The following is a 26342-nucleotide window of genomic DNA, read 5'->3' as shown; positions in this document are numbered from 1 at the left end:
TTTACACAGAGCTGAGGGGAGAGGACAGGAGAGGCTGTAAACATGCAAATAGTTCAATATGTGTAGCATGTGGAGAAATAATATTATTTTTCCAATATTCACGACACTTGTTGGCACTTGGAAAAGTGTAAATAAGTATATATAAATTCCATTTTATTCCAATTTTTAAAAAATAGTTTATCGAAGAAATTCAACTGGAGTTTTTTCTTTTTTTTAATGATTTTTCATTGTAACTGTGATATAGTATAGTATAGCATATTAAATAGTGAGACCCTGATGTCTCTAATTTTGTATATCTGCTCTGTGATTCAGATCTACTCTAAAATTTAAGGCTCATACTACATGCGTTCATTAAAGTTTCATTAAAATCAGGCCAGTAGTTTTTCCTTGTTGTTGTGCTGACAAACAGACAAACTGAAAACATAACCTCCTTGGCAGAGCTAGTACATTGAGGTCAAAGACTTTTTTTAACATCTGTAACTAAGTAAACTCAACTCAAGGAAACATACTAGATGTTTTCAGACCTTTCAACAAATTCTAAAGGTGAGCAGCTTATTAATAAGGCAAACAGAACGCATTTGATTCCCCAATTAAAATGCTTTTTTTTTCATGAATTTATAAGCCTTAAATTAATCAAAATATTTTCCTAAGTTATATAAGTAGTCATTTAAGATTTTATTTTTTATATAGTTATTTAGAAGATGTTGTCAATATAAACAAAAACAATATAACAATGTCATAGGCTACGGGCCAAATTGTTTTTAACATAACTTTACATTGGTATCGACCCAGAACTTTTTTACAATATGTTGCATCCCCATTTTTTACAAATTAGTTTGCAATTTGAGTTATTTTCTAATTAATTAATTAATTAATTTGCAAAAAAACAACCCTTTAATCCCTCTTTAGTTGCCTAATTAAACATCAATTAATTAATAGCTTTATAACCATCTGTGAGGCTTTTCAGGGACTCTTGTTTTTTTTTGTCTGGTTGTCTTCCACATCTTATTTTCCCAGTAATAATTGTCTGTTGTGGTATTTCCTGGTTCCTGTTCTTTGTGTTCTCCTGTTCCCATCCACCATATTGACCTTGTCACCTCTTTAACACTCCTCCTTCCTGCTTCCTGCAGCTTGTTTTGCGGTCTCTTTAATGTGTGCGCTGGCTCCGCTCCCTCTCCCTCCTCTGTCTTGTCTTGTCTTGTGGTTTTTACCTGGATGGTTGTTTCCTGTCAGGTAGCTGTGACAGACAGCTGCTGTGAGTAATAACACAGACACGTGGCAGCGTTTTGTCTATTCATAACTGCGTCACTGGCTGGCTAAATATAGAAGAGTCTGTGGTTTTAGATCATTAAAGGTTGGGCTGTGTTTATCATGCACCTGTCACCTGTTTGTCATCATTCAGAAGCTCCTGACTGATATCTATCATGTTCCATCAACATCCAATCTGCTGCATCCTGTTTGTTCTTCCTTGTCTGAGTGAAATCGCTGCTTCCTCTCTTCACTTTTTGACTTGCAGCTGATCAAACACACACGCTGAGGGGAGGGGGGGATTGTCAGAGGTGTCGGCTGAGCTCAGCTCTGCAAATATGAACGGCTGGTATTTAATCAGAATGTAAACACAGCTAAATGGGAAATCTGCTGGTTTGGTTTTGAAATGCATGAGCTCTTTGGATGCAGAGAGAGTATGCAAGTTAGCAGACTGCTGTCGTGTGTTTGTGCGTTGTGTAAATAATTATAATAATAATAATAACAACTTTATGTATATAGCACCTTTACAAAGCAGTTTACAAAGTGCTTCAACAGAGAACAGTTAATTACACAGAGAATGATGCCATAAAGGCTAAAAACAATTGTTAAATTAAAAGAAAAACAATAAGAGACGGAGAAGGAAGAACCACAAGACATTCTCAGATACACAGAAAATAAAAGGTAAAAGGGAGTAAAAACAAGGAGTAAAAAGAAGTAAAATGAGTGGTGAAATAGAGAGCATCTCAAAGCAAAGAAAGCAAATCTATAAAAGTGGGTTTTAAGAAGTGATTTAGAAGAAGTTAGTGACTCTGCGCGCCTCATCTCCTCAGGCAGCTGGTTCTAAAGTCGTGGCGCTCTGGTGGAGAAAGCCCGGTCACCTTTGGTTTTCAGTTTAGACTTCTGAACGGTCAGAAGGTCGCCACTATAAAAAATGAAACTATAACTATAATATCAGTTTTTTAAAAAGTGAAAAACATCATAAAATCAGTATTATATAGTGAAAAATGTCATAAAATGAGCATTTTATGTGAAAAACATAAAATTAGTATAACAATGTGAAAAATTTCATAAAATCTGTATTAAAAGAGAGAACAATGTCATAAAATCAATATTAAGAAGTGAAAAATGTCACATAATCACTATTAAAAAAGTTTAAAATGTCATAAAATCAGTAAAATAAAATAGTTAAAAAATCAGTATTAAAAGGAGAAAAATGTCATGAAATCAGAATAAAAGGTAAAAAAAAAAAAAAAAGTCATAAAATCTGAATTAAAAGTAAATGAAATTCATAAAATCAGTATTAAAAAGTGAAAATTTCATAAAATGAAAATCAAAAAGTGCAGCACAGAGCAAGTGCAAAGCTATTTAAAAGCTCCTTTATTTTTAAAGTGTTGGTAGGTTTGACGACGAGGAGTAAAACCTACACTCTTGTTCGACTCTGTGGTGCAACGTTCTTCAGATTAAATCGGACCACAGCTTTTTTCTGTTTTTCTTGATTTCGTAACAAACGCTCTGTTGCAACTGTCTGTATCAACCTCTATAGGACCTGTGGTCGTTCTATGGTTGGTATAAAATGCCCAGAAGCTTGTTCTTGTTCTCTTGTATTCAGTGTTGCTATGTAAAAGTGAGAAGGTTGCTATGATTCTCCAAAGAAAGACTCTAAAATAAGACTGTTTCTAAGGTTACAGTGTGCACTAAAGCTCTTATGGAGAAAGTTTTATCTATTTTGAACACCATGAGCTTTTACTTTCTGCAGGAATTCACTGTGTGCAGCAGCATCAGCCACAGATAATGACTGCAGTATTATATTTTATATGTAAGTTTGACTGGCTGCCTTGTATGATTTCTGCGTGTAGAAGCTGTGGTATAATGGCTCTGGAGTCTAGACTCGGACTATTTATTATTAAAAGCAGCCTGTGGGTGACCAGGCTGTTCAGGAGGACACACATGGATGAGTTCACTGTGTTACTGCAGCAGGATGCACACACATTGTACAGAACAACCGCAGAGGCAATGTTCTGTACAATCTAAATCAAAAAAGATATTCTATCATTTTTTTTTGCCCTTTTTACATTTTACTCACTGTGACCTTGTATTTCACTGAAATATATAAAAAATGTATATAACATATATAACTGAAAAATGTAAAAAAAAAAAAATCAGTATTAAAAAGCTAGAAAATGTCATAAAATCAGCATCTTATGTAAAAAAAATCATACATTTGTATAACAATGTGAAAATGTCATAAAAACTCTATTAAAAAGTAAAAAATGTCATAAAATCACTATTAAAAAAGTGAAAAATGTCATAAAATCAGTAATTAAAAAGAAATAGTTAAAAAATCCGTATTAAAAAGTGAAAAATGTAAAAAAATTCAAAATCAAAATCAAAAGTAAAAGATATTCATAAAATCAGTATTAAAAAGTGAAAAATGTCATAAAATCAGTATGAAAAAGTTAAAAACGACATAAAAGCATTATCTAAAAGAGAACAATGTCAAAATCAGTATTAAAAAGTTAAAAATGTTATAAAATCATTTTAAAAATGGAATCAGCACAATCATGGCTAGAAGTGGGAACAATTTAAATATGTCTTTTGTGCAGAATAACACAGTTATGACAGAAATCACAGAAAAAAATGCAAGTTGAAATTTCCTGTTAAATATATATATTTTTGTATTGTAATAAAATGGAATTCAAGTTTTCAATACAGGCGAAATGTTGCAACAACACCAACTGATACGTTCCTTTCAGTTACTGAAGGAATCTGATAACCATTGTTGTATTAAAAGGTTATAAAAAAGGCGAGCAAACAGAATCAGGAACACTTTGTCTTCCCCAGAGGGAAATCTGGTGTCACTCCAGTTACTCCAATAGTTATAAGATATACAGAATCTAAGAAAATATGCAAACTTAAAAAATATACAGACTTAAAAAAATACAGTTAAAAATAATATACAGACTTAAAAAAAAAACAGACTTATAAATAATACAGACCAAAGAAATATACAGACTTAAAAAAAAGAGTGTAGGCTTAAAAAATAAACAGACTTAAAAAAAATGCAGACTTAAAAAAGTATAGACTTAAAATATATACAGACTTAAAAAAGTATAGACTTAAAAAAATATACAAAGTTTAAAAAAATACAGACATAATAAATATATACAAAGTTAAAAAAATATACACACCTAAAAAATATAGTTTTTAACACATTTAAGAAAAATATACCACATTAAAAAATACAAAAGTTTAAAATAATATACAAACTTTTAAAATATACAAAGTCAATTATTTTTTTTTTAAACTTAAGAAAATATACAAAGTTAAATCAAAAATATAGACTCAAAATAATATACAGAGACAAACTTTTATTGCACAAGTAAGCAGGTGACAATGAATTATAATAAATGGCCGTGTAAATGTGCTGACATGATATAAAGTCCAGTAGTTTAACGTCATTTTTAGTCAATCATTCATAACTTCTCTGTGCCCTGCCCGTCTTGTTTCGGACCGCCTTGTAATTCCTGGCTGTTGGCTCCGCCCCCTCTCCCTCCGGTCGGGATCTGACAGCCAGGAGACATTCCCATGAACCAGTTTGGCTGCCAGCCGGCGTGAGCTCGCTTTCAGTTTGAGGAAATCTCTGGATGTCTGTTGTTGCTTGAAGCCTGTGTGCTGCTGCCTGTGAGCTATTTTTACGTGGTGTAGTGAGGGGTGGGCTCTGAGCAGAGAGAGAGCGGAGGGGCCGGCTCGCCCTCTGCAGAGAAACTTTTTGTTCTCTTGGAAGAAGAAGTGACTGAGATAAATGGAGCAGTGTTTGGGGAAACTGGCTCCTTGAACTGAAAAGAATTTCTCTGTTTGCTTTTAACCGGCTGGATTACAGAGACGCTGGGTTTCTTCTTGTGTTTTAAACTTCATGCTGTGGTTTCGACAGCAGGGAGGTAACAAACTATGGCTGACATCACCTGTGTCGCTGCCTAGCAACAGGAGCCCTGCTGGAAGGTAAGGTCTTTATGTGATAAACGGTGTAAACAGAGTGACAACGTGTGAAATGTCAGGGAGCCATTGTTGAGGCCTGGGAACTTGACTTTAGCTGCATTGTTTCATGTCATAACACTGAGTTTACAAAACAGCTTCAGTCTTAAAACTGTGACAACTGTTTGTGATTGTTGTTGGATTTTAAGCTTAAAATCCACCAAATCTACTGCACAGTGACAAGAAACAGTGTGTGAACCCTTTGAAATGACATAGTTTTCTGCTTAAACATGTCATAAAAAGTCCCAAGTACAGACAAACAATGTACTTAACCTTATCGGTCACTGCTTTACTTTAAGATATATAAAGGTTCCTACGTTTGTACCCTCATTGCACAGAGAAGTGCTGCTCTTTTCTCTTTCCGTTCACAGAGATTTGTTGCTTTCTGTCCCGATCTCCGTACTGAATTGGGTCAAAGGGCTTTTGTCCCCTCTGCACCTTTAGCATGGAATATGTTGCAGAATGACTGGAAACTAACAGTTAATTTCATTGAGCGCTTTTACATACAAACTGAGAGAACAAGAGGCAAACTGCTTGTAAATTTTTTTTTTTTTTTAATCTTTGGTTTGTGTTTAAACTAGGGTTGCGGTAAATTGGAGGAAGAGACTTTCCATGGGAAGTTAAGATGGGGAATTTGGAAATTTTCCAAATCTGAAGCTTTCCATGGGACTTATGGAAATTAATGGGAATTTATGTGAATTAACTGGAAATTTTGGGTAATTTAAACAAACTCAAAATCAAAAATATAAACATTTTGTTTTTGTCATAAGCAAACATCCATACAAAATAAAACAATAAAAACATTTTTAACAGATTTAGTGGTAAGTTCTTTATTCATTTTAAGTTTTAATTATTGAACAATTAATTATTTAATTGAAAAACAAAAACATGAATGTTGAGTTAAATATTACTCATCCCCCCCCCAGCCCCACCCAGTCATAAAATTAAGTAAAATTACTATAAATACATTTTGTAAATTCCTGGTTTATTCCGGTTTATTCCAATAAATTCCTGTTAATTCCCATAAATTACCGTTAATTCCAATAAATTCCAGTTAATTCACATACATTCCTGTTTATTCCCATATATGTCTGTTAATTCCAATAAATTCCAGTTTATTCCCATAAATTCCTGTCAAATACCATGGAAAGTTTCCAGTTTTGAAAAATCCCGGGATTTTGCAACCCTAGTTTTAAAGTGTCATTTTGTAGCTGTGTTGTATTTGCTGCTGCCTATCAGGGCCAGGTCTCCCTTGAAAAAGAGGTTCTTAATCATTCAGGTTAAATAAAGGTTAATAAATACTATTTCACATCTTTATTAAACACATCCAGTAATCTTTCATAGTGCCATGACAAATAAATGCAGTAAACTGGGTCATTTCCAAGGGTTCACATACATTTTCTTGCAGCTCTACATGTTGGAGAGCAGAAAGAGTTTCTCTGAATTAGAGTAAAGTCTGTTTTGCATTATGGCACAGCTGAGTCCAGATGATATCTCATGTTTCATATCCGCTCCGTAGAGTGAACGCAGCCGAGGAAGATTGAGCAACTGCTGCGTGTATGACATTGAAGTCACTTTTTGTTTGTTCTCTCTTACTGCAGTTTCTCCTTCAAGTAGTGGTCAAAAATGATCCCTCACTTCAGTAAAAGTATTAATACCACACTGTGAAATGACTCCACTACAAGTAAAAGTCCTGCAAAAGTATCAGCATCAAAATGTACTTAAAGTATCAAAAGTCAAAGGCACCTGTTATTGTCCAGGTGGGACTGGTTAATATACTTTAATGAGGTTGAATTTAGAATGTCATGGTTAATTTTTGTCTTCACTTTTATTAGTTATTCACCTTTGTTACTTATTGATTTTCATGCATTGAAAAAGCGAGCTTGTTTCATATGATGACTATCTGCAAAGAAATGTTCCTAGCAATGACTTTTAACACTCATTGCAGATCACAGTTTGAATGCTTATTTTCTATATGAAAAAAGGCACTTATTTAATGCATTAAGATTGATTGATTGATCATGTTTTTTATGTTAAAACTCAACCAGAAAAGTAACTAAAGCTGTCGGTTGAATATAGAGGAGTAAAAGTACAATATTTGCCTCAAAATGTAGTGGAGTAGAAGTATAAAGTAACATAAAATGGAAATACTCAAGTAAAGTACAATTTCCTCAAAAATGTACTTCGCTACATTCCACCACTGCTTACAAACCCCCAAGCAGTATTTCATTTTCTAAGGAGAGAAAAGCAACAGAAAAATTAATTTAAAAACTATAATGGCACCCAGAGATTGAAGACCTCTGCCAAGGCCTGCGGTGCATTCAAGTGGTCCTCAGATGGTCCTTTTCCCTGAGTTTTTCCATGACCTTTAAGTTATAATTGGGCAACCACATGGACGCTACACAGAAGTGTTGCATTTCATTGCTCAGAGTGTTCATAAAACATGTTAATAGCTGCTGACAACAAAAAGCAACCTTCACAGATCAGGTGAGCCATGAAATATGATCGGGAAACTCTTTTCTGATTATTTCATCACCACATTAATGCAGCACTAAGGCCCTTTCTTGCACTGTTCATGAAAGTGAAAATGAATTCTTGGATCCGCTCCATAATTGAATGGATTCTTCCTTGGCTCGAGCTACAGCCTTCTACCAGGTTTCCTGAGAATCGGGCTGTTAGTTTTTCATTAATCTTGCTGATGAACAGACAAGCTGAACACAGAACATCCTTGGCAATGAGGTAATGACCAGAATAACAAGGCAGATCGGCAAATAACTCCCCATGGCCATGTAGTTATTTTTGTTTGTGCTATCACAAAGCTTTCTTTCATTTCATCTATGAATGGGCAAAATGATTTTGAGTTGAATTGGCAGAATATGTTAATTCAGTCAATTGTTAATTCAGAAACGGCTGTGTTTTTAAGGAGACTGAAGAAGGCAAAAGTTTTTGTGCAAAATTTTGTAGAGGAGCATTAAAAAGGATTCAAGACTGGAACGACAAACATGACATGTGGTGTGTATGGGCCAGAACATGAGCGGCTCATTAAAAACACCCAGAACACCATCACTACCATCCACCAAGCATCAGTGATATCGGTGAGGTGAGCTGCCTTTTCAAAGCCAATAGATATTAGAAAGTAATCCCCGCCCCAGCAGCAGTCTGTCAAACCTGCTGCTGTCTTGCAAGCAGTTCATGAGCATCTGCTGCCGTACCGCCAGACTACAAACAGCTTCTTTCCACCAAGAATCTGAAACCCATTATTTTCAACGCTCTTCACGGCATCAAGCAAATCAAGTTTCCACGTTTCCAATCAAGTGGGCATATCGGGGAGCACGTAGCCACATTTAAAGATCCACCTTCATTGCTGGCAACTACAAAAATAGTTTATAAAACTCTACTTACCTGCTCTGTCCTTCGCAACTTCCTCTAACACCGAGTCACTTGTGCGCTGAACCGAACATCAAGCAAATCTTTAATTATGTTGTAGCTCCTCAACTCATCCGCCGCGTTCATTCATAAAATAACCTAGTTTAAAACCTAGTATATGGCTGACTGTGTTTGCTCAATGAGATTTTGTCGGCAGTGTGTTACAGTAATAGTTAATGGTAGAGTCTATGATGTGAATGTTTTGGATATTAAAAGTTAGATTGGTTTTGTCCAATTAATGCAAACAAGTATTAATATGTTTAGTGAAATGATAAAACTTAGAGGAACAATCGCGCTTTTGCAACACTCTGTGCTTGGGCCCTAATAATAACCTTTTACAATGAAATGAGTGAAGTTAAAGCAAAACTGTCCTCATGACATAATGAGCCACCTCATAACAACATATTTGAAAATAGGCGCACACTATGAACGCTTGAGTCTGTAGAATCTCTACAGAGAGACACGGTGTGATGGGCGGTCCTCCAGCTATCATTGTTTTGAATGCACTCGCTGCTGCTGCTGACACTTATTGTACACGTACTGCTGCTACGCTGTTACACAACACTACTGTCTCCACACACTTCGTTCTGCAATTCCCTATTACAATGTGAATGGGCGCCAATATTACGCCGTTTTGGAATCCGTATGACTGCTCTACGGCGTAATGACAGCATGTTACAGCACTTTTGCAGGAACACAGTATGAAAAGGACCGCTCATTCAATGAGTCAGTCACATACACACCGATGTGTCGGGCTGACCTCAGCATTCAGCTAAAAATAGTTTCTGTTTTGTTTTTTCTTTTGTAGCATAAAGGAACAACAACTTGCATTTCAGTGTCCACTAAAAGAACCTTATAGCCTTGAATTAATAGGATAAGATCCAGCAACATATTTTTTGCTAGAAAAATTACTTTTACAATGAATTGATAATCTAAATTATTGACATTTTTTATTTTTTTTAATCAACGAATTGATTCATGTTTTCAGCTTAATTATCATTATCCACCTGACAGGAACTCTGATCCTCTGCCTGCTATCAGGACTCCCAGTACTCTTTCCTCTAACCCCCCTGCACAGACTCAGAATGGACTATTCCATTTTACAGCTCACCCTCTCTCACACACATACACACACACACCCATGTGACCCGGCACCATGGTCTCTCCCATACAGGCAGAGCTCACTGATCTCCCCTCGCAACCAAGCAGGCAAGGCTGACCGGCCTGGTGTGATCGTCTTTCGCTTTGAATGTGTGTGTGTGTGTGTGGTGACATCATCAGCTCTAGCAGTCAGCTGCTGCAGTGGAGGGAGAGCGAGAGAGGGAAGGAAGGGCGGGGGAGGGAGTGAGAGACACAGTGAGAGAGAGAGAGAGAGAGGACACACACACACTCTTTTTTTACTCAAACACACACACAGCCTCCTTCCTCTGGTAAACATGGCAGCAGAGCACAGTGAGCAGTGCGTAGTGAAGCCTGTAGCTTAGCTTAGCCTCGTCTCAGCTGTCAACATGGAGGAGGAGGACGCGGCGGCCGACCCTTATTTGCCCTACGACGGGGGAGGGGACACCATCCCCCTGCAGGAGATCCCTAAAAGAGGTACGCCACGTCCCCTCGTCTCATTTTCCCCCTCCGATTCCCTCCTTTTCTCACGCTGCTGTGATGACAGAGGCCACCCTCCTTCTCCTCCTTCTCCTTGTACAGTGAGTGCATGTTGCCATATGGCAGCCAGACACACACGGCGGCAGGTTAAGCAAGCAAAAGCAGCTTTCTATCTGTTGTGGATTTGAAGCTATTGAATGCATGTTCTGTGGGAGAAAACAGCTCGGCCCGCCTGCCTCATTTCACCATTCACCTCTCTCTGTTGATGATCAACCAGCAGTGTGTGAAGTGCACGTCAGCCAGAGATAATGAGATAAAGAGGCAGTGCAGTTCATGTGAAGGCTTTGGGCCTGTAAGCAGCAGCAGCAGCAACAGCAACAGCGGCGACTAAACATCACGGGCATCCATTTTAATTTCCCTCACAGGGGCACAGCCGGGATTTGGCGATCACATATGTGACCTGGATGTTTAGAGATGCAGGCTGTGTGTGGTTGGAGAGATGTTCCTGCAGCGTGAGGACACCTGTTGGCCACACGTCACCTCACATCACATCATGCATCATAACGGAGTCCCTCAAGGCGTGCAGGCAAATTGTGTGTTTTCCTAAGACAAATTGACACTGTTTTTGTCTTCCTGACTGCTGTGTGGCCCTTTGGGGAGTTTTTCTCTCAGTTGCGTGTGTGTGCGTCGGTTCCTCCAGGCCTTGTTAGATTATTACGGTGAGCGAGCAGAGACAAAAGGCCTCTAGTGAGTTTAGGACGGCCTACGTCCTCTCCTGCAAAGTAACGTCTTTATATCCAAGCTTTTATTTTTTTCGTTCCTTCTTTTTCTTAGTTTTCAGGCCAGCTGATATTCTTCATTCTCATTTTGTCAGCCCTTCACTAGAAGACTTCAGAGCAGACTTGAGAAAAAAAATCTATAAAGACTAGAAGTTCGATTTAGACTTCAACACCAATCACTCGTAACTTCACTTAGACTTGAGCCGTTGACTTGAAAATCCTTGATACCTTCCCCCAAGTCCAAAGAATTCAATGTATTGTAAAGGTTTCAGCTTCGTTGATTGGAAGCCCAAGAGTAAACACAGCCGGAGACTAGTCTCAATGCAAGCTTTACTTAGGTCACAGGTAAAGTTATGCAGTGCTGGACTCAGACTGACATCTAGCAGGATCCCAGTCCCAGAATGAGCCCTGACTTCTGTAATAATTCATATTTCATCTTCTGCAGAAGTTTGACTTACACGCAACAGAGTTCTATCGGCCAGTTACCAATGAAAAGTCTCGTTAGATGATTATGATACACAATGTGTGTGTATGAGTTCTTCTTCAGGCGCATATCTATGAATTGCAAAGCCTAAACAAGATAAAATACAGCTGGTAGTCACATCTTGCTTCTGTGGGAACATAAACTGTACTCTCACAGGTCTGTAGGAAAGAGGAAGGCTACAGTGGAGCAAATTATCTGAGCTATCAGCCTTCTTATAATTATCCAAATATAACAAAATATTATTAAAAAAGTGTTCCATCAAAAATGTACTATCCTTTATTTCCTAAATCAGCTACCGTTAACGTCATTCATTCCCATCAAATCAACACTCATACCCCTCTTCCACCAGGGCAGTTCGGAGCTGGTGCCTAATCTTTAACCATTTATTTGCATTTTGACCACCAAAGAACCTTCTCTGAGCCAGAAAAACTGGTTCCAGAGCTGCACCAACTCTTTGCTGGTCTTCAACCACAAACTGCTTACGTCAGGGGCTGGGGGCGGGGTTACCTGACCAACATTAACATCTTACGTTCGGTGTTAATAAGAACTTAATTGCGGTCCATAGCGATCAAGTCGAGCAGATACCAGTCGTGTTTGGATGCCAATGTAGGCTTGTCTTTCCGTTCCAATTGTTTACAGAATTGGGGGTGGATGGCAATGGACTTTTAGGGGGAGATATCAGGTTAGCATTAGCATTGATACCAATGTAGGCTCGTAAAGCCAGGAGCAAGATTTGTAAAGAGACGATGAAGTCAGCCACTGTTGTTATTTTACTTACGGAGAGCGGAAGTTTCCAGGCGTTTCCAGACGTATACAGACGTTATTAAGTGGCTCTCGAGCCTGTGGTAAAGAAAAGGGTTCTGAAACCAGCACCAGCACTAGAACTAGAACTTTTTTTTTTAACCGATGCAACAGCATCCAATCAGGTTTCAGGAGGGAACCAAGAAGAAGTATTATATAACATTCATTCGTATTTGTAAATTTAATATGTTATTTGTCTTTACATTTGGTGAACAGCACCTCATGACCTGTTTACGACTCAAAACACAAAGTTCAGGACCAGGACTTGACTTGGGACTTGAATGTAAACACTAGTAACTTACAAATCTTTGTCTAGGGCTCAGCAATTTGACGATATATATGTCACTGAAACAATATGAAAAATGTCTATTGTAGATATTTTTTTATATATTGTTTCTATTGGGATATCTTAAAACCAGCAGCTGAACTGTATTTCGGCAATATTTACGGTATTCTGAGGCCGATTTACATTCAAATCCTCCCTTGTTCTGATTGAGCTGTATAGGGGCTGTTTTGCTAACACAGCGTATTGTTATATTAACTATTTGTTTATTGAATTACTAGAAAACATGCTGTATTGTTATAGAGATATGGATAAGGAGTTTTGGCGCTTTTGTCCAGCTGTACTTGGTCCCAACTCTGCCATGCATCTTCTGGCAGTTTTCCATCTCATAATACCAGGAATTATAATCTACATAAGTATTTCCGCTGCTTTAATAACCTGTAAATCCGGATATATATATATAGTGCTTTGACTGCTATTTTTGCAGAACACACAAGGTCTTGTTTAAGGTCATTAACCTTCCAACATTGTGTCCAAGTCTCGTGGTCTTTCGGACTGTGTTTATCCGTTTATCTATCGGCCGGGGATTCCACCAGTCTGGTCATCAGGCTGGCGTCGGCCCACAACACGGCTTCTTCTCAGCCTGTAAGGAGGTTGTCGGGGTCAGTTTGTGATGCTGATCACATGATGGCTGAGCAGACTAACCCTAGTCCGACCGGCCTGATCCAGGGTGTCCTAGCCAGCTGCCTGTAAACCTCTCTGATCTGATTTACTCAGCACTAGTAGAGTAGGCCTCATAGGGGGAATTCAAACCTGGAATTTCTCCACACAGAAACCTCTGAAGAGGCAGATGTCTTGTGGTCATTTCCCACCTCATTGATCACACGGGATGACCGCAATCATTCAGAGAAGCGACATAATTGACTGCCTGCCTGTGCAGTGACGTGGCGTTTATCCCCGATGCAGACTGAGCTGATAGAACGGCTGTGTCACTGTACTCGTGCACAAGGGAAAGAAACCGAAGCGTTATTTTAATGTGTCTTTTGTGTACATGCTCACTGAGCCGTTGGAGCGTGATGCTCCCAGTCCCCTTGGTTTCTGTTTTCCATGGCGTCACCCTCGCTCAGCTTGCGTGCTCCTGATCCAAATGTTGGTGCCAGTAGTGCTGCATCGTCAGGAGGTCTCATCAGTAAAAATCCTCTTGTTTTCTGACTGGAAGTTGGAAATGTTCCCTCCTGAATAAGCCACATCCAGTCTGCTGTGGAAATGTTGCAGCACTGTAGTTACTGCAGTGTGGAGCCGCAGTCTTCATATACTGACACTGCTGGGCCGTTGAACTGAAAATCTTTTCCAACCAAACAGTTTTTGCCCCCTTTATCTGCATTTTAGTCTGAAATAATGACATTATTACATTTGCTGAATCATACAGTATATTTTCACTGCTGGATACTGGCAGCAGACTTGCAGGAGTTGCATACTTTAAATGTTTTGCACCATTTTGTGTGCATTTGTGCTCAGCATTTCTGCTACTAATGTATGCGTAGTGTGCCTCTGAGTCAATATTCTGTTGGTTTTGAAATTTTGAAATCCTACTGACATTTACCTTATTTTTTGTCTTCATTTAAGCCCTTGTCATTCGGCCCAATTGTTCATAGAATTGGGGGTGGATGGCAGTGAACTTTTAGGGGGAGATAGCAGGTCAGCATCAGTAGATGCCATAGAGAAGAGACTCAGCTTTCCAGTGATACCAAATTGATGGACTTCCAAGACTGTTTAGGACCCCAGGATGCAGAAATATTCAAATACAGTAGGCGTGCATGCATGCATGAGGAAAAACTGTGGTTTTTCCCTCAAACTGCATGTTCTCAGAATACAGTCGGCATGTATGTAGAGAAAAGACTTGTAGGTACCCATAGAGTCCATTTTCATCCATACACCTTGAGGACAGAGGTCAGGGGGCTGCTTTGAAAATCACCATGTCCTCGCTAAAAATAGCCAAATTAGATAGTTATTTCATCACACTTTTCTGACCCAGGACACAAAAATATACAGATCTAGATTCTTTTTGTTGATTGGTGGCCACAGATAATTGGCCAAAATTGGATAACTTCTCTCCTTATCACTCTGCGCCCCTTTTATTGAGAATTGGGTCAGTGGATGTTCAGGGGGAGATAGAAGGTCAACAATAAATGCCACATAGAAGTAGTGAACATCATCTGAAAGCTGGAACCTGAATATTAATTTGAGATGCAGCTCAGCACTTTGTGTCAAGCTGTTCTGGTCATAAATCTGTAATTAAATGGCTAACTAAATTAATAATTAAACCGATTAAGCTGTGCAATGGTTCAGAACATTCATGTTTGGCTTTCTGACGTGTATTTCCAGCTCAACTACGGCCCATAAGTTATTACAGTTACAGTTTTTTTCAGGTTGATACCATTTGTTGCACACATTTGGTGCTGAATTGGGCCTTTTTTCAAACTTTAGAATGAATAAAAATAGTCAAAAGTCTTCCATAATGGCACATTAATACACCAACACCTTTTAGACTTTGGACATTTGGAGATTTCTGTATTTTCGGCGATTTGATGACGAGCACTCCTGTTCTTGAAACTGCTGAGGAACCCTCTTACTATCAATGTGCCTAGGGAAGCTGCACCTCCTCTGAATGCTCTAGGTCTCTAGTTTGAGGTTGTAAAGTTTCACAAGACTGTGATTATCCTAGAGGTCACAGCAGCTCGTTTTACACAGTTAGGTTGAGACTCAAGAAATGCTCTCGGGAATTCCAAGGGCTAATGTCAACAACAATGTCATTTGTAAATTGTTAGAAGTCGACATCAAGATGCTCAGGTAAAATGAGGTTTTATTGTCCATTGTGGGATTTGTTCCACTCACCTGAAGGAGCAGCGAGACGCACCACAGTGTCTTTACCGTCACCATCTCACTAAACGTTAAGGCCTTTTAAGGAATCAATACTTGAGTCCATATCAGTCCCTGTTAATATTCAGGAAACGTTTTGTCTCTTGACTCCCACTGGAACAGGTCGTCCCGTCCATTCACAGCCCAGATTTATTACGATACAGTGAAAGAAACCGGTTGTACGTCTCTCTTGTGATTACTATGCAGAGGTGCAAACTGATGACTCAAAGGAAAGTTGATCGTATAACCACGTAAACATTTCCTTTAAAACCGTCTTTTTACACACTTTCAGGTCTGTATCTCAATACTGTCCAACAAATCAGACACTCTGAATCTTCCAACGTACACACACACTATCTCTGTACAGTCCAGACCATAACCGTCACTCTGAATCAAAATGGAGCGTGATAGCATCAGTCTCCCTGCCAGGCCTGACACTCTTACACACTCTCTTCTCTCTCTGAACACGATGTGTGTCCACTGGTCACTTGGACATTTTGTCTCTGCTTCTTAAAGACATTTTCACCAAAAGGTTTTTCATTTCTGCTCTCCTGCACTCCGGGAAAAACATCAAAGGCAGTGATATTATCTAATGAGCTGCACTTTTTTTTGAAGGCTGTCACGGCCTGCATTTATAATGTGGGAAACTGGATTTATCTTCTGCTTCTGTCTCAGTTAGTGGGGGTGAAAACATGTCAGGAGTGTGCAGGAGATTTATTACAAAGTGAGATTAATCTAATTTGATACAAAGCATCACAGATTCTCTCTGTTTATAATATTTCTTGCCTCTTGGTGCATCGATATGTGAAGCTCAATTCATTTAAAATTTTTGTACTACAACAGTACCTACTTACATTTGTGTTGGTGCATTTTGAAGTTGATGAGATGGTTATATGGTGAATAAGGGGTTGAGAAATAAGATTATGAAGATTTTTTTTGCTCCCATTGTTGACTCAGAAGCAGTATAACATATATCACTTTTCACTTTCTTTTATGAAAGAAATACTCATGATTTGACAGCCAGGATGTGAAGGATGGACACTGCCAAAAAAATGAAGAATAATAAAACAATATATGAATGACTTGGAAAATAAATTATGCTTTTAAATATACCAAAAATGTTATTAAAAATAAATATAGCCATAAGTTAATTCATAAAATGTGACATAAGTTGATATTTCGGTTTTAATTGGGTTCTCTTTATATTTGTATTTATTCTCCCATCTATTTTCTTTCTTATCTAATTTTCCTTTTTATTAATGTATTTTTATTTATTTATTTATTTTGTGTTAGATTTATTTTTAAATGTATGAATTCATTTTTAAATGTATGTGTATATGTGTATATATATATATATATATAAGTAATTTTCTTTATACATTATAGACAGAAAAAACACATAATAATATAACAAATAAATTATGCCTTTAAATATACCGAAAATAATATTTAAAAAATATATAGGCATTAGTTAATTTATAAAATGTGATAAAGTGATGTTTCTGTTTTACTTAATTATTTTTGTATTAATTCTCCTATTTATTTTCTTTCCTATCTAATTTTCCTTTATATATATATATGTATGTATGTATATATATACATTTTTTTTAAATATATTTTGTATTCATTTTAAAATGTATTGATTCATTCATAATTAATATTAAACATGTGTCTTTATCACCCTATTTGTTTCCCAAAACTTTATTACTACTTACTATTATTACTATTTCTTTTTTACATTTGTTTTTCATTATTCAAAAAAGGGAGCTTTTATTCAGAGAACATGTTTTATATATTTTTTTATTTTTTATTTAAATATTTTTGCCAAATCCCTTCACTAAAGGGCACAAAAACACATAAAAAAACACATAATAATAAAACATCATTTTTACATAATTTTTAATTTGGTCTGCATTTCTTAAAAGTACTGAGTTAGGTACCCATGTCTATGAATTATTCTGATACCTTTGTATTGAGCTGCTGTGTAGTAACACTTGGACAGGATCCTGATGGTTTGATGCCTTTTTATGATCAGTTTTATAGTCCTGGCTCTTTTTATGTTCAGTGCAGATCGCAGCAGCAGCAGCAGCTATGAGAAAGGCTTGTTTAAGAGTCATGACCCTGCCCCAGTTGTAGTTACTCTCAGGAGATTAAAAATGTATTGTGTGAACAGGAATGTTTGCTGTTCAGATGGCCACAAGGTTTAGTATTAACTGTAGTGTGCTGTGTCCTTTCCCTGGCATTGTTCTCGCCCACATTTCTGCATCCACACGTTTTATCTTCAGCAGTGTGAGAGCCACTGAATAAAAGCACGATGACGTTCTTCTGGTCCATATTGTTGCAGATCACACAGTCACTAAATGACACACAGGACGGGAAGTTAACTTTCCTTTTAATCTAAAGGTAAATTGGAAAGAAAAGTATAATTTCTGCCCTCAGTAACATCCTCTACTGAGTCTTATCGCAGCAACAAGCCTGACTGATGTGTGACTGAATGGATTAATGAGTGAGTGGTCATGGTGAGGGACGTGGAGATGAACTGTGACAAACTGACCGTATAAATGAATCTTCCTGGTTGTTTTTAAATGGAAATGTGGTGCCTTACTGAAGGGAAACAACATTTGTTTGTCTTTAAAGATTTAGAAATGGCGTTGTTATAAAAGTAATTAGTCTGAACTCTGGTGGTTGAAGTTTTCAGCTGCGTCCCTTGAATATTTTAAACAGAAATGTTCAGTAAAACGGGACTCCTTGGCTTGGTATTGTCCAATTATCTCATTAAAAAAGGTCAAAATTTGATCTTATCCTCCGCCTTCTCTCTCCAAATTGTAACCTGTGTGTGTATTTTTATTTTTTAGGGCTGCTCTAAATGCCATTTCACCACAGTTTCTCCTTATAAAGTACTTTCAGCCATATTAATAAGACCAGGGCTGTTTGATTATGGCAAAAATCATAATTGTGTGATTACTCTTACACTCACTACTCTTACCTGATTATTACTGACTTTGGACTGATCATAGGTTTATTGAACTTGAAAATAAAAAATAAAAACTATTATAGCAATTTAGGATTAACCTTTCAGCAGTAGATTTTGTTGCACTTAAGTATAATTAAAATGAAAAATGTGAAAAAAGGGACAAATAAAATTACATATTTAATATTATATACTTTTGAATAATTGTCTTTTCATTTTTATCTTTTTATCTTTTTATTTGAATGTCGGAGGACGATGTGAAGTAAGATTAGGAACATTTTTTCATGATCCCATTGTTGATTTAAATCTATTATAAAATATTGTATAATATACAGTTTTCACTTTCTTTTCTTTAATGTAAGAAATTTCCCATAATGCAGCCAGTATGTGGAGGACGGAAACTGCCAAAATCCCCCCAAAAACAAAGGACTTGGCAAATAAATGAATATGTCTTTAAAAAGAAAAAAAGGTTTAAATAAAAGAGATCGTGTGAGATAAATTGATATTTGTGTTGTAAATTGATTATTTATCATTTATAATTCTGAACTGAAAATTTAAAAGATAAATGTAAGAAATGTCGTGAATAAAACAATAAAAAATTACAAACAATATAAAAGATTTGAATTTTTTTTAATAATAGAAAATAATAAATAGAAATAAATTAGATCAATATTAATAAGATCAACTATGATGACTCTAATGTTAGGCCAGTTTTATATTCCACTGAAAAGTACATTTAAAAAAAACGCATATACTCACAAATATATATATTGAAAATCTAAAAATAATTCATTTAAAAACTGGACCAACTTAAATAAGACCAAATATATTATATTGCACTGCCAAAAACTGACTTAATCTGGTAAACTATATTCAACATACACAGTAACTGAGTGAAAATGGACAAAAGCACGAAGCTTAATAACACAGGAAAAAACAAAAGTGTCATAAAACAGAATGCAGCACAATTGTTTCATCTCAGTCATCTAGTTTTCATAATTTTTGGTTGTAATTAAAGGAGATCAGCTGTGAGTGAGGCTGGATTCTTCCCTTTGAGACTGGAGCTGTTTGTCATGTGTCATCGTTTGGCTCGTGTTGTGTTTAACTTGGCGCGGTCAGATTTACAGTGAACGCACCCACAGTAATTACATCTATTTCCATATTGATTCATCTGATATTGCTGAATGTCCACAGACAGGAGAAACAAGTTATTATGTTTCTTTGTTGCTCTGAAGTTTCTGCGTGTCTCCTTTTGTCTTGTTACACTGAACGGCCTTTGTATCCCAGACAAACAATCTCACATATTTGCGTCGTCACCGTGGGAGTTGAGCCTCAGCGTCTCTGACACGTTACTGATGTCAGAGGATGAAAACTCCCTCAGTCATTTGTGTCGGATTAAAGGTGTGTTCGGACTTTTAAAGCTGATGAGATGCTTCTCTTATACCTCAATATCGACTTAGTGAAGAGAAGTAAGATTATAAAGATTAATCATGATCCCATTGTTGACTCAGAACTTTATAAAATATTACAGTTTTCACTTTCTTTGATTAAAAGTGTTTCTTATGACGCAGCCAGGATATGGAGGATCGAAACGGCCAAAATGAAAAAAATAAGGAAATGATAAATAAATTACCTGGAAAATAAATGATGCCTTTAAATATACCAAAAACAATATTAAAAAGTAATTATTTATTCATAAAATGTGATATAAATTGACATTTCTGTTTTCATTTTCTCCTTTCCTTATTTATTTTGGTGTTAACTCCCCTATTTATTTCGAATGTATTTATTATTTATTGTTTTGCCCTTCGCAGTTTCCAACTCTTCCCAAATGTAGTTATTTCTTTATTTTCTTTATACTTTTATTTTTTATTATCCAAAATAGAGAGCGGTCATTCAAAGAACATTTTGAAGTTGTTTTTTTAATTATTAAAATTTATTGAACATTATTACAGTTTTTGTAGTCTTTTTATAGAATAAAAATGTAATAAAGATATGCATAAAAATTATTATATAAAATAATATAAAACAACAAATTACTTCAAATATACCAAAAAACAATATTGAAAATTAAATAAATAAATAAATAAAAATTAAGTAAATTGAATAAATTCATAAAATGTGACGTACATAGTTATTTCTGTTTTAATTAGCTTCTTTACTTTTTTTTTTACCTTTGTATTAATTCCCCTATTTGTTTTCTTTCCTTTTAAATTCCCCCTTTCATTCATTTATTTATATTAATTTGAGTTTTTAATTATTGTTTTTATATTTATTTTCTAGAATTTTTACATGTATTAATTATTTTATAAATTAATTTATTAATTTTCACATTTATTTACCTAATATTTTTTTATTATTTTATTTCTTCATGCATTATTTTTACATGATGCAAAAAGGGAGCTGTCATTCAAAGAACATTTTGACTAGATATACTTTTTACTATCCCAGAACTTCCTTTTCTTTTATGAAAGGATTTTCTCATCACTCATAGCAGGCAGAGAGAATTAACCCTCGCAGCTACTTCTCCTCGCTCTGTTATATCACATGTTCATGTTCTGTCTGCCTCACTTATTGAATCTGTGCGTCCAGACAGATAGAATCAGACATTAGCAGTGACATTCAGAGTCTCGTCTCGTTGTTCTGAGTTACATCACAGTAATAATCTATTTATAGTGTCAGCACAATCTTCTAAAGGGCAGCGGACAATGTTTACGTTGTATTTCTCTGTTGGTAAACCATTAATTAATTAATGCTGTGACTAATCATTTACTGAGCAGACTGTTTCATGATTTATAGGCAGTCACATTGTCTGAGAGATTACACGATTAAAAGAACAGGGATTTTTCAGGCTTTAAGAAAAAGCCAACAAGGCATCTGTTAAAGCTTTTAAATATAATTTAAATGTCCTTTACTTAGTCTAACTTGTATAGAGATTGAAATCTTTGATTTTAGGAATATAAAGCACCACCAGAGAAGGGAAATTTATTTATTTATTTAAAATTTTGCCCAAAATAAACTGTTTGTAATAACTAGTTCCTGTTAAAAACATTAAATTCTGCTCCTCAGAGACACTGTGAAGCCATGATTGATTCTGCTGAGACCAACGGTCACGTGACAAATATTCACTGAAAATCTGTTTACACAGAGCTGAGAGGAGAGGACAGGAGAGGCTGGAAAATGGAAATAGGCCAATATGTATAACATGTGGAGACACAATTTTATTTTTACAATGTGCATGACACTTGTGGGCACTTGGAAAAGTGTTGCATATATAAATTTAATTTTATTCCAATTTTTTTTTTAAAGAATTTATTAAGAAAATTCAACTTGTGTTTTTTCTTTTTTTATGATTTCCGTCATTATAACTGTGTTATTCTGCACAAAAGACATTGTTGAGTTGTTCCCACTTCTAGCCATGATTGTGCTGATTCCATAGAGCTGCATGACTTATAGATTATATATATATTATATATATTATATATTGCATTGAAATACAAGGCCACAGCAGGGCAAAAACGCCCTGAAACAGCTCGTTGGGGTTCAGAGGGTGTGACTACATGTGGATTAAACATTACCTCCAGGTATTTCCACAGAATTTACTCATCGCAAATGTTTCCATCTGCAGATAAACTCCACTCCCTTTTTATTGTTGTTCCAGATGAGTTGATGGACTGCGGGCTTTTCAGGGTATTTTCTCAGAGAGTAGCTGTGTCATTATCTCTCAGTGGTGACTGTGTGTTTAGCTCTGCAGTGTTTCTGATGGGCCGGATAATCAAGCTGTAATGTGCAGCCGGCAGCAGGCAGGCAGCGCCGTGATGGATCTCTCTTCTTTTCAGGAGCATTTATAACGATCAGATGAGAGCAGCATGGCCTAAGCTTTTCCTTTTTTACTTGTTTTTGTATTTACATTTGCGTTTGTTTTTTCCTGATTCAAGTGGCAGAGACGGACCTGACTGGAGCTCAGATGGGTTTCTGTTGACATGATTTTTAATCTCATTCATCTTCTTGAATCCAGCATTTGTTGCCCTGAACACTAAATTCACTTGCATATCCAAGATGCTTTTTATTCATTAGAAGAGTAAAATATTGAATTCAAGGTAAATAAAGAACAAGTGTACCGCAACTTGTCTTGTAAAGCTGTAATGAGTCCTGAACTCACACTAATTACTCTCTCTTTCTACTTTTTGCTCTTCAGGGTCTAACTACGCCATGTCTAACGGGGGCGGGGCGCCCAGCAGCACCACCCACCTGCTGGACTTCCTAGAGGAGCCCATCCCCGGGGTCGGGACCTACGACGACTTCCACACCATCGACTGGGTCCGTGAGAAATGCAAGGACCGCGAGAGGCACAGAAAGGTGAGGAGAGCTTGAACTGTGGCTGCATGAGGGAATTATCAAAAGGCAGTAGGTGGTGGTCTACTGCAGACATATGAACTTTCCGACAGTCCTTGAACGCATCATCGTTTACGAAAGTTTCCGTTAGAAAAAGTGACTGCAGGTGCATCTCAATAACTTAGAATATGATGGAAAATATCAAACATACTTTTTAGAATTGGTCTTTTGTAATATTAAAAAAAAATTTGAGACTCTGGATTTTAGGTCTTCATTAACCTGTTAGCGTTCCTTGACCAGTATATGGGACATAGGGGTGTTACTACACTGTTACACTTATGTACAAAATTTTGGGTTTTTTTGCTAAAAAGTCCCAGCTTAACGATCTGCAGAACTGTATTTACCAAAAAATATTCAGGTGGACAACAAAAAACTATTTTTTCACTGTGTTTCAACTTCCATCACTCAATAATAGGAGCACTTACAGTCATTCTGACTCTTTGGGGATAAACTCCAGAGTGTTACCTTTCAAATGTGACCAAAATCAGATTTACTCCAAACTATCATACTAATACTAACAGCTTTCAATTTACATTTTCAGTGTTTTTTTTAAGGTGTTTTAAGGTTAATTTGCAGAAATGCTAAAGGGTTAAATGTAAGCCATAATCATTATCATGAGAAGTAATTAAATAAATTAAGACATGAAATGTTTCATTCTTTGTGTAATAGGTCTATATAATGTGGTATTTCCACTTTGTCAATTGAATTACTGACATAAATAAACTTTTCTAATGTATTGAGATGCACCATTTAGATACATTTAAACATTTCTACATTTAAAATGTCTCCAAAAATAAACTGTTTGTAATAACTAGATCCTGTGAAAAACATTAAATTCTGCTCCTCAGTGACATGATTGATTCTGCTGAGACGAACGGTCATGTGACAAATATTCACTGAAAAAATTACTAAAGTAAAAAATCCTACTTAAGTAAAAGTACAAAAGTATTCACATCAAAATGTACTTAAAGTATCAAAAGTTCTCAGATTGTTTTATATATTCTAAATATATTATTGGATTATTATTATTATTGATGTATTTATGTAAACAGTGTTTTAATTTTCTCCAGGTAGGGCTCATTTTAACTACTTAATATACAGTTAAGAGGTTAAATAATAATAAAAAAATGTCTAACCACTTTAAAGTTATCGTTTTTTATGTTAAATCTCGACCTGAAAAAGTAACTTAAAGCTGGCAGCTAAATGTAGTGGAGTAAAACGTAGAATATGCGTCTCTAAAATGAAGTGAAATAGAAGTATAAAGTTACATAAAATTGTACTTAAGCACAGTACTTGATTAAATGTACTTTGCAGATTTGACACAGATCAGAGAGGAGTGGACAGGAGAAGTTTAGACTGAAGCCGGTAAACTTTGACAGAACATCAAAGTGTTTTTATTCTGCTCACAGTGAGTTTGTAGAAGAAATCTGATACTCAGCTTTTATCAAAGCCACATTAGCTGGAGTCAGCGAAAAAATCCTCTGCTGCACAGGAAGTCAGTAAGACACGACTTCCTGTGCAGCAACACTTTGTTTGGGTCACACAAAAGAAGAACTGGGTAGTGAGGCGTTCAGGAGTCAGCAGTTTCAGCCTCAGTGGATCAACAGAGAGGGGAAATGGTTCAATAGTTTATCAACTACAAGTCACTTTTATTACTACTATTTACCATAACATGCAAGTTGAAATCTGTGAATAAATAAAATGTGACATTATGGATTTTTTACAGTATTATTCAGTTGCTTAATGGTGTTGAATGTTACATTACAGTGAATTCTATGTAAAAAAAAAAAATACAAAAAACACACATCATATTGCTGGATGTAAAATTTAGGCAACTTCCTGTTGTTGTTTTTTAAAAATGTTTAAATGAAAAATTAGTGTAAAAAAAAAATATATGCTATATTTTATCCATATTTTTAGATGATTATGATTTAGATAATTTAGAAATTATCTAAATATTATATTGAATTAAATATTTTACGGTTGTTTACTGTTATTTAATAGTAAGTGTTCCGCAACTATTGATGCCAGACTTTTTCTTTACATTTTATGATTTAAAAAAAAGTATATGTACTATGTACTCCACTACAAGTAAAAGTCCTGCAGTCAAAACTTACTGAAGTAAAAATACAAACATTTCAGCATCAAAATGTACTTAAAGTATCAAAAGTAAAAGTACTTGTTATGCAGAATGGACACACTATGTATATATAAATATATATATATATACACACACACACACACACACACACATACACACACACATAGTGTAGCGATTGAGGCCATAAACTCATTAAGAAAATGTTTACTGAGGTAAAAAATCTTGTGAGAAGTAGACTTTTTTCCTCATTGACATCTATACAACAGTCTCTTTTTTTTTTTTGTTGCAGAATTTAATAGACATTTACATTTGTTTACAAATCGTATTCTTTGTACTTGTAGCATTCCTGCAAAATGTCTGTTTTATAGTGGATAACTCATCATTATAAACTCAGAATAAACAATAAAGTCAACAAAATAATAATAAAGTTGGAAGAAGGAGAAGAAAGAAAGGAGAGCAGACTTCTTTCCCAGCCAGTGGAGTCGCCCCCTGCTGGCCATTAGAGAGAATGCAGGTTAAAGACACAAACTCATGAATGAAGCCGCGTGGATGTCCTCAGACGACAGACTGTCGGCTTCCATCTTAGAAACAACCTCTCTGTCAACACTTTGATCAAATATTGACACAGCGTCGTCACGGCCGCTTTCCAGAAGTGATTTAGAGCAGGACTCCTGGAAATGATGACTCTGGGAATTTGAATATTATCTGAATCCTTTGTCAAACATTTATCTTATAACCTGCTCTGACCTGCCTCACAGTAAACACTGCCACCAACCGTTTTATGGAAATTCTGCCACTGCAGCAGAACCACTGGGGATCAGTTATAAACCTTTACACCAGCACCAGATTATGTAACTTATTAATTCAGTTACTTATATAATTAATGTTGTGTGTTTTCAGATCAACAGTAAGAAAAAGGAGTCAGCATGGGAGTTCACAAAGAGCCTGTACGACGCCTGGTCCGGCTGGCTGGTGGTGACGCTCACCGGCTTGGCCTCAGGTAACACACACACACACACACACACACACACACACACACACACACACACACAATACAAACAAACGCAGGCTGCCGTTATCTCTCTGCTGGTGACTCTCACATGCTTGGCCTCAGGCAGCTCACGCTCACTCTTTTATCTTGGTCTCTCTCTTTCTGTTGCTCTTATTTAACATCAAACTGAAGCTTTTTCTTTTCCCTGCATAGAGCCTCAGAGGACAGCAGTAATATACACAAATAGTTTATATTTCTGTGATAAAAAGAAAGAAATCAACAAGCGTTTGTCCCTTTGTTTATGGGGGAAAGC

General features: G+C 36.3%; 1 protein-coding gene across 7 annotated transcripts in view; it reads left to right on the top strand.

Moving 5' to 3' along the window:
- clcn3 (chloride channel 3) overlaps positions 1-26342 on the top strand; it is a 69073-nt gene that overhangs the window by 14853 nt on the left and 27878 nt on the right. For 4 of the 7 annotated variants that reach the window (XM_059354185.1, XM_059354183.1, XM_059354188.1 and 1 more), the window contains 2 exons: positions 22741-22901; positions 25939-26038. In XM_059354185.1, the coding sequence (XP_059210168.1) occupies positions 22741-22901; positions 25939-26038 (261 nt within the window). Of the gene's footprint in view, positions 1-4578; positions 5248-10060; positions 10303-22740; positions 22902-25938; positions 26039-26342 lie in introns of those variants that run through there. The other 3 variants (XM_059354187.1, XM_059354189.1, XM_059354184.1) reach the window with 3 other exon arrangements.

This window comes from Centropristis striata, chromosome 17 (genome assembly GCF_030273125.1).
Source record: "Centropristis striata isolate RG_2023a ecotype Rhode Island chromosome 17, C.striata_1.0, whole genome shotgun sequence".
NCBI lineage: Eukaryota > Metazoa > Chordata > Actinopteri > Perciformes > Serranidae > Centropristis > Centropristis striata.
Note: the sequence above shows the minus strand (reverse complement) of the source record. Positions and strands in the feature narration are given on the sequence as shown.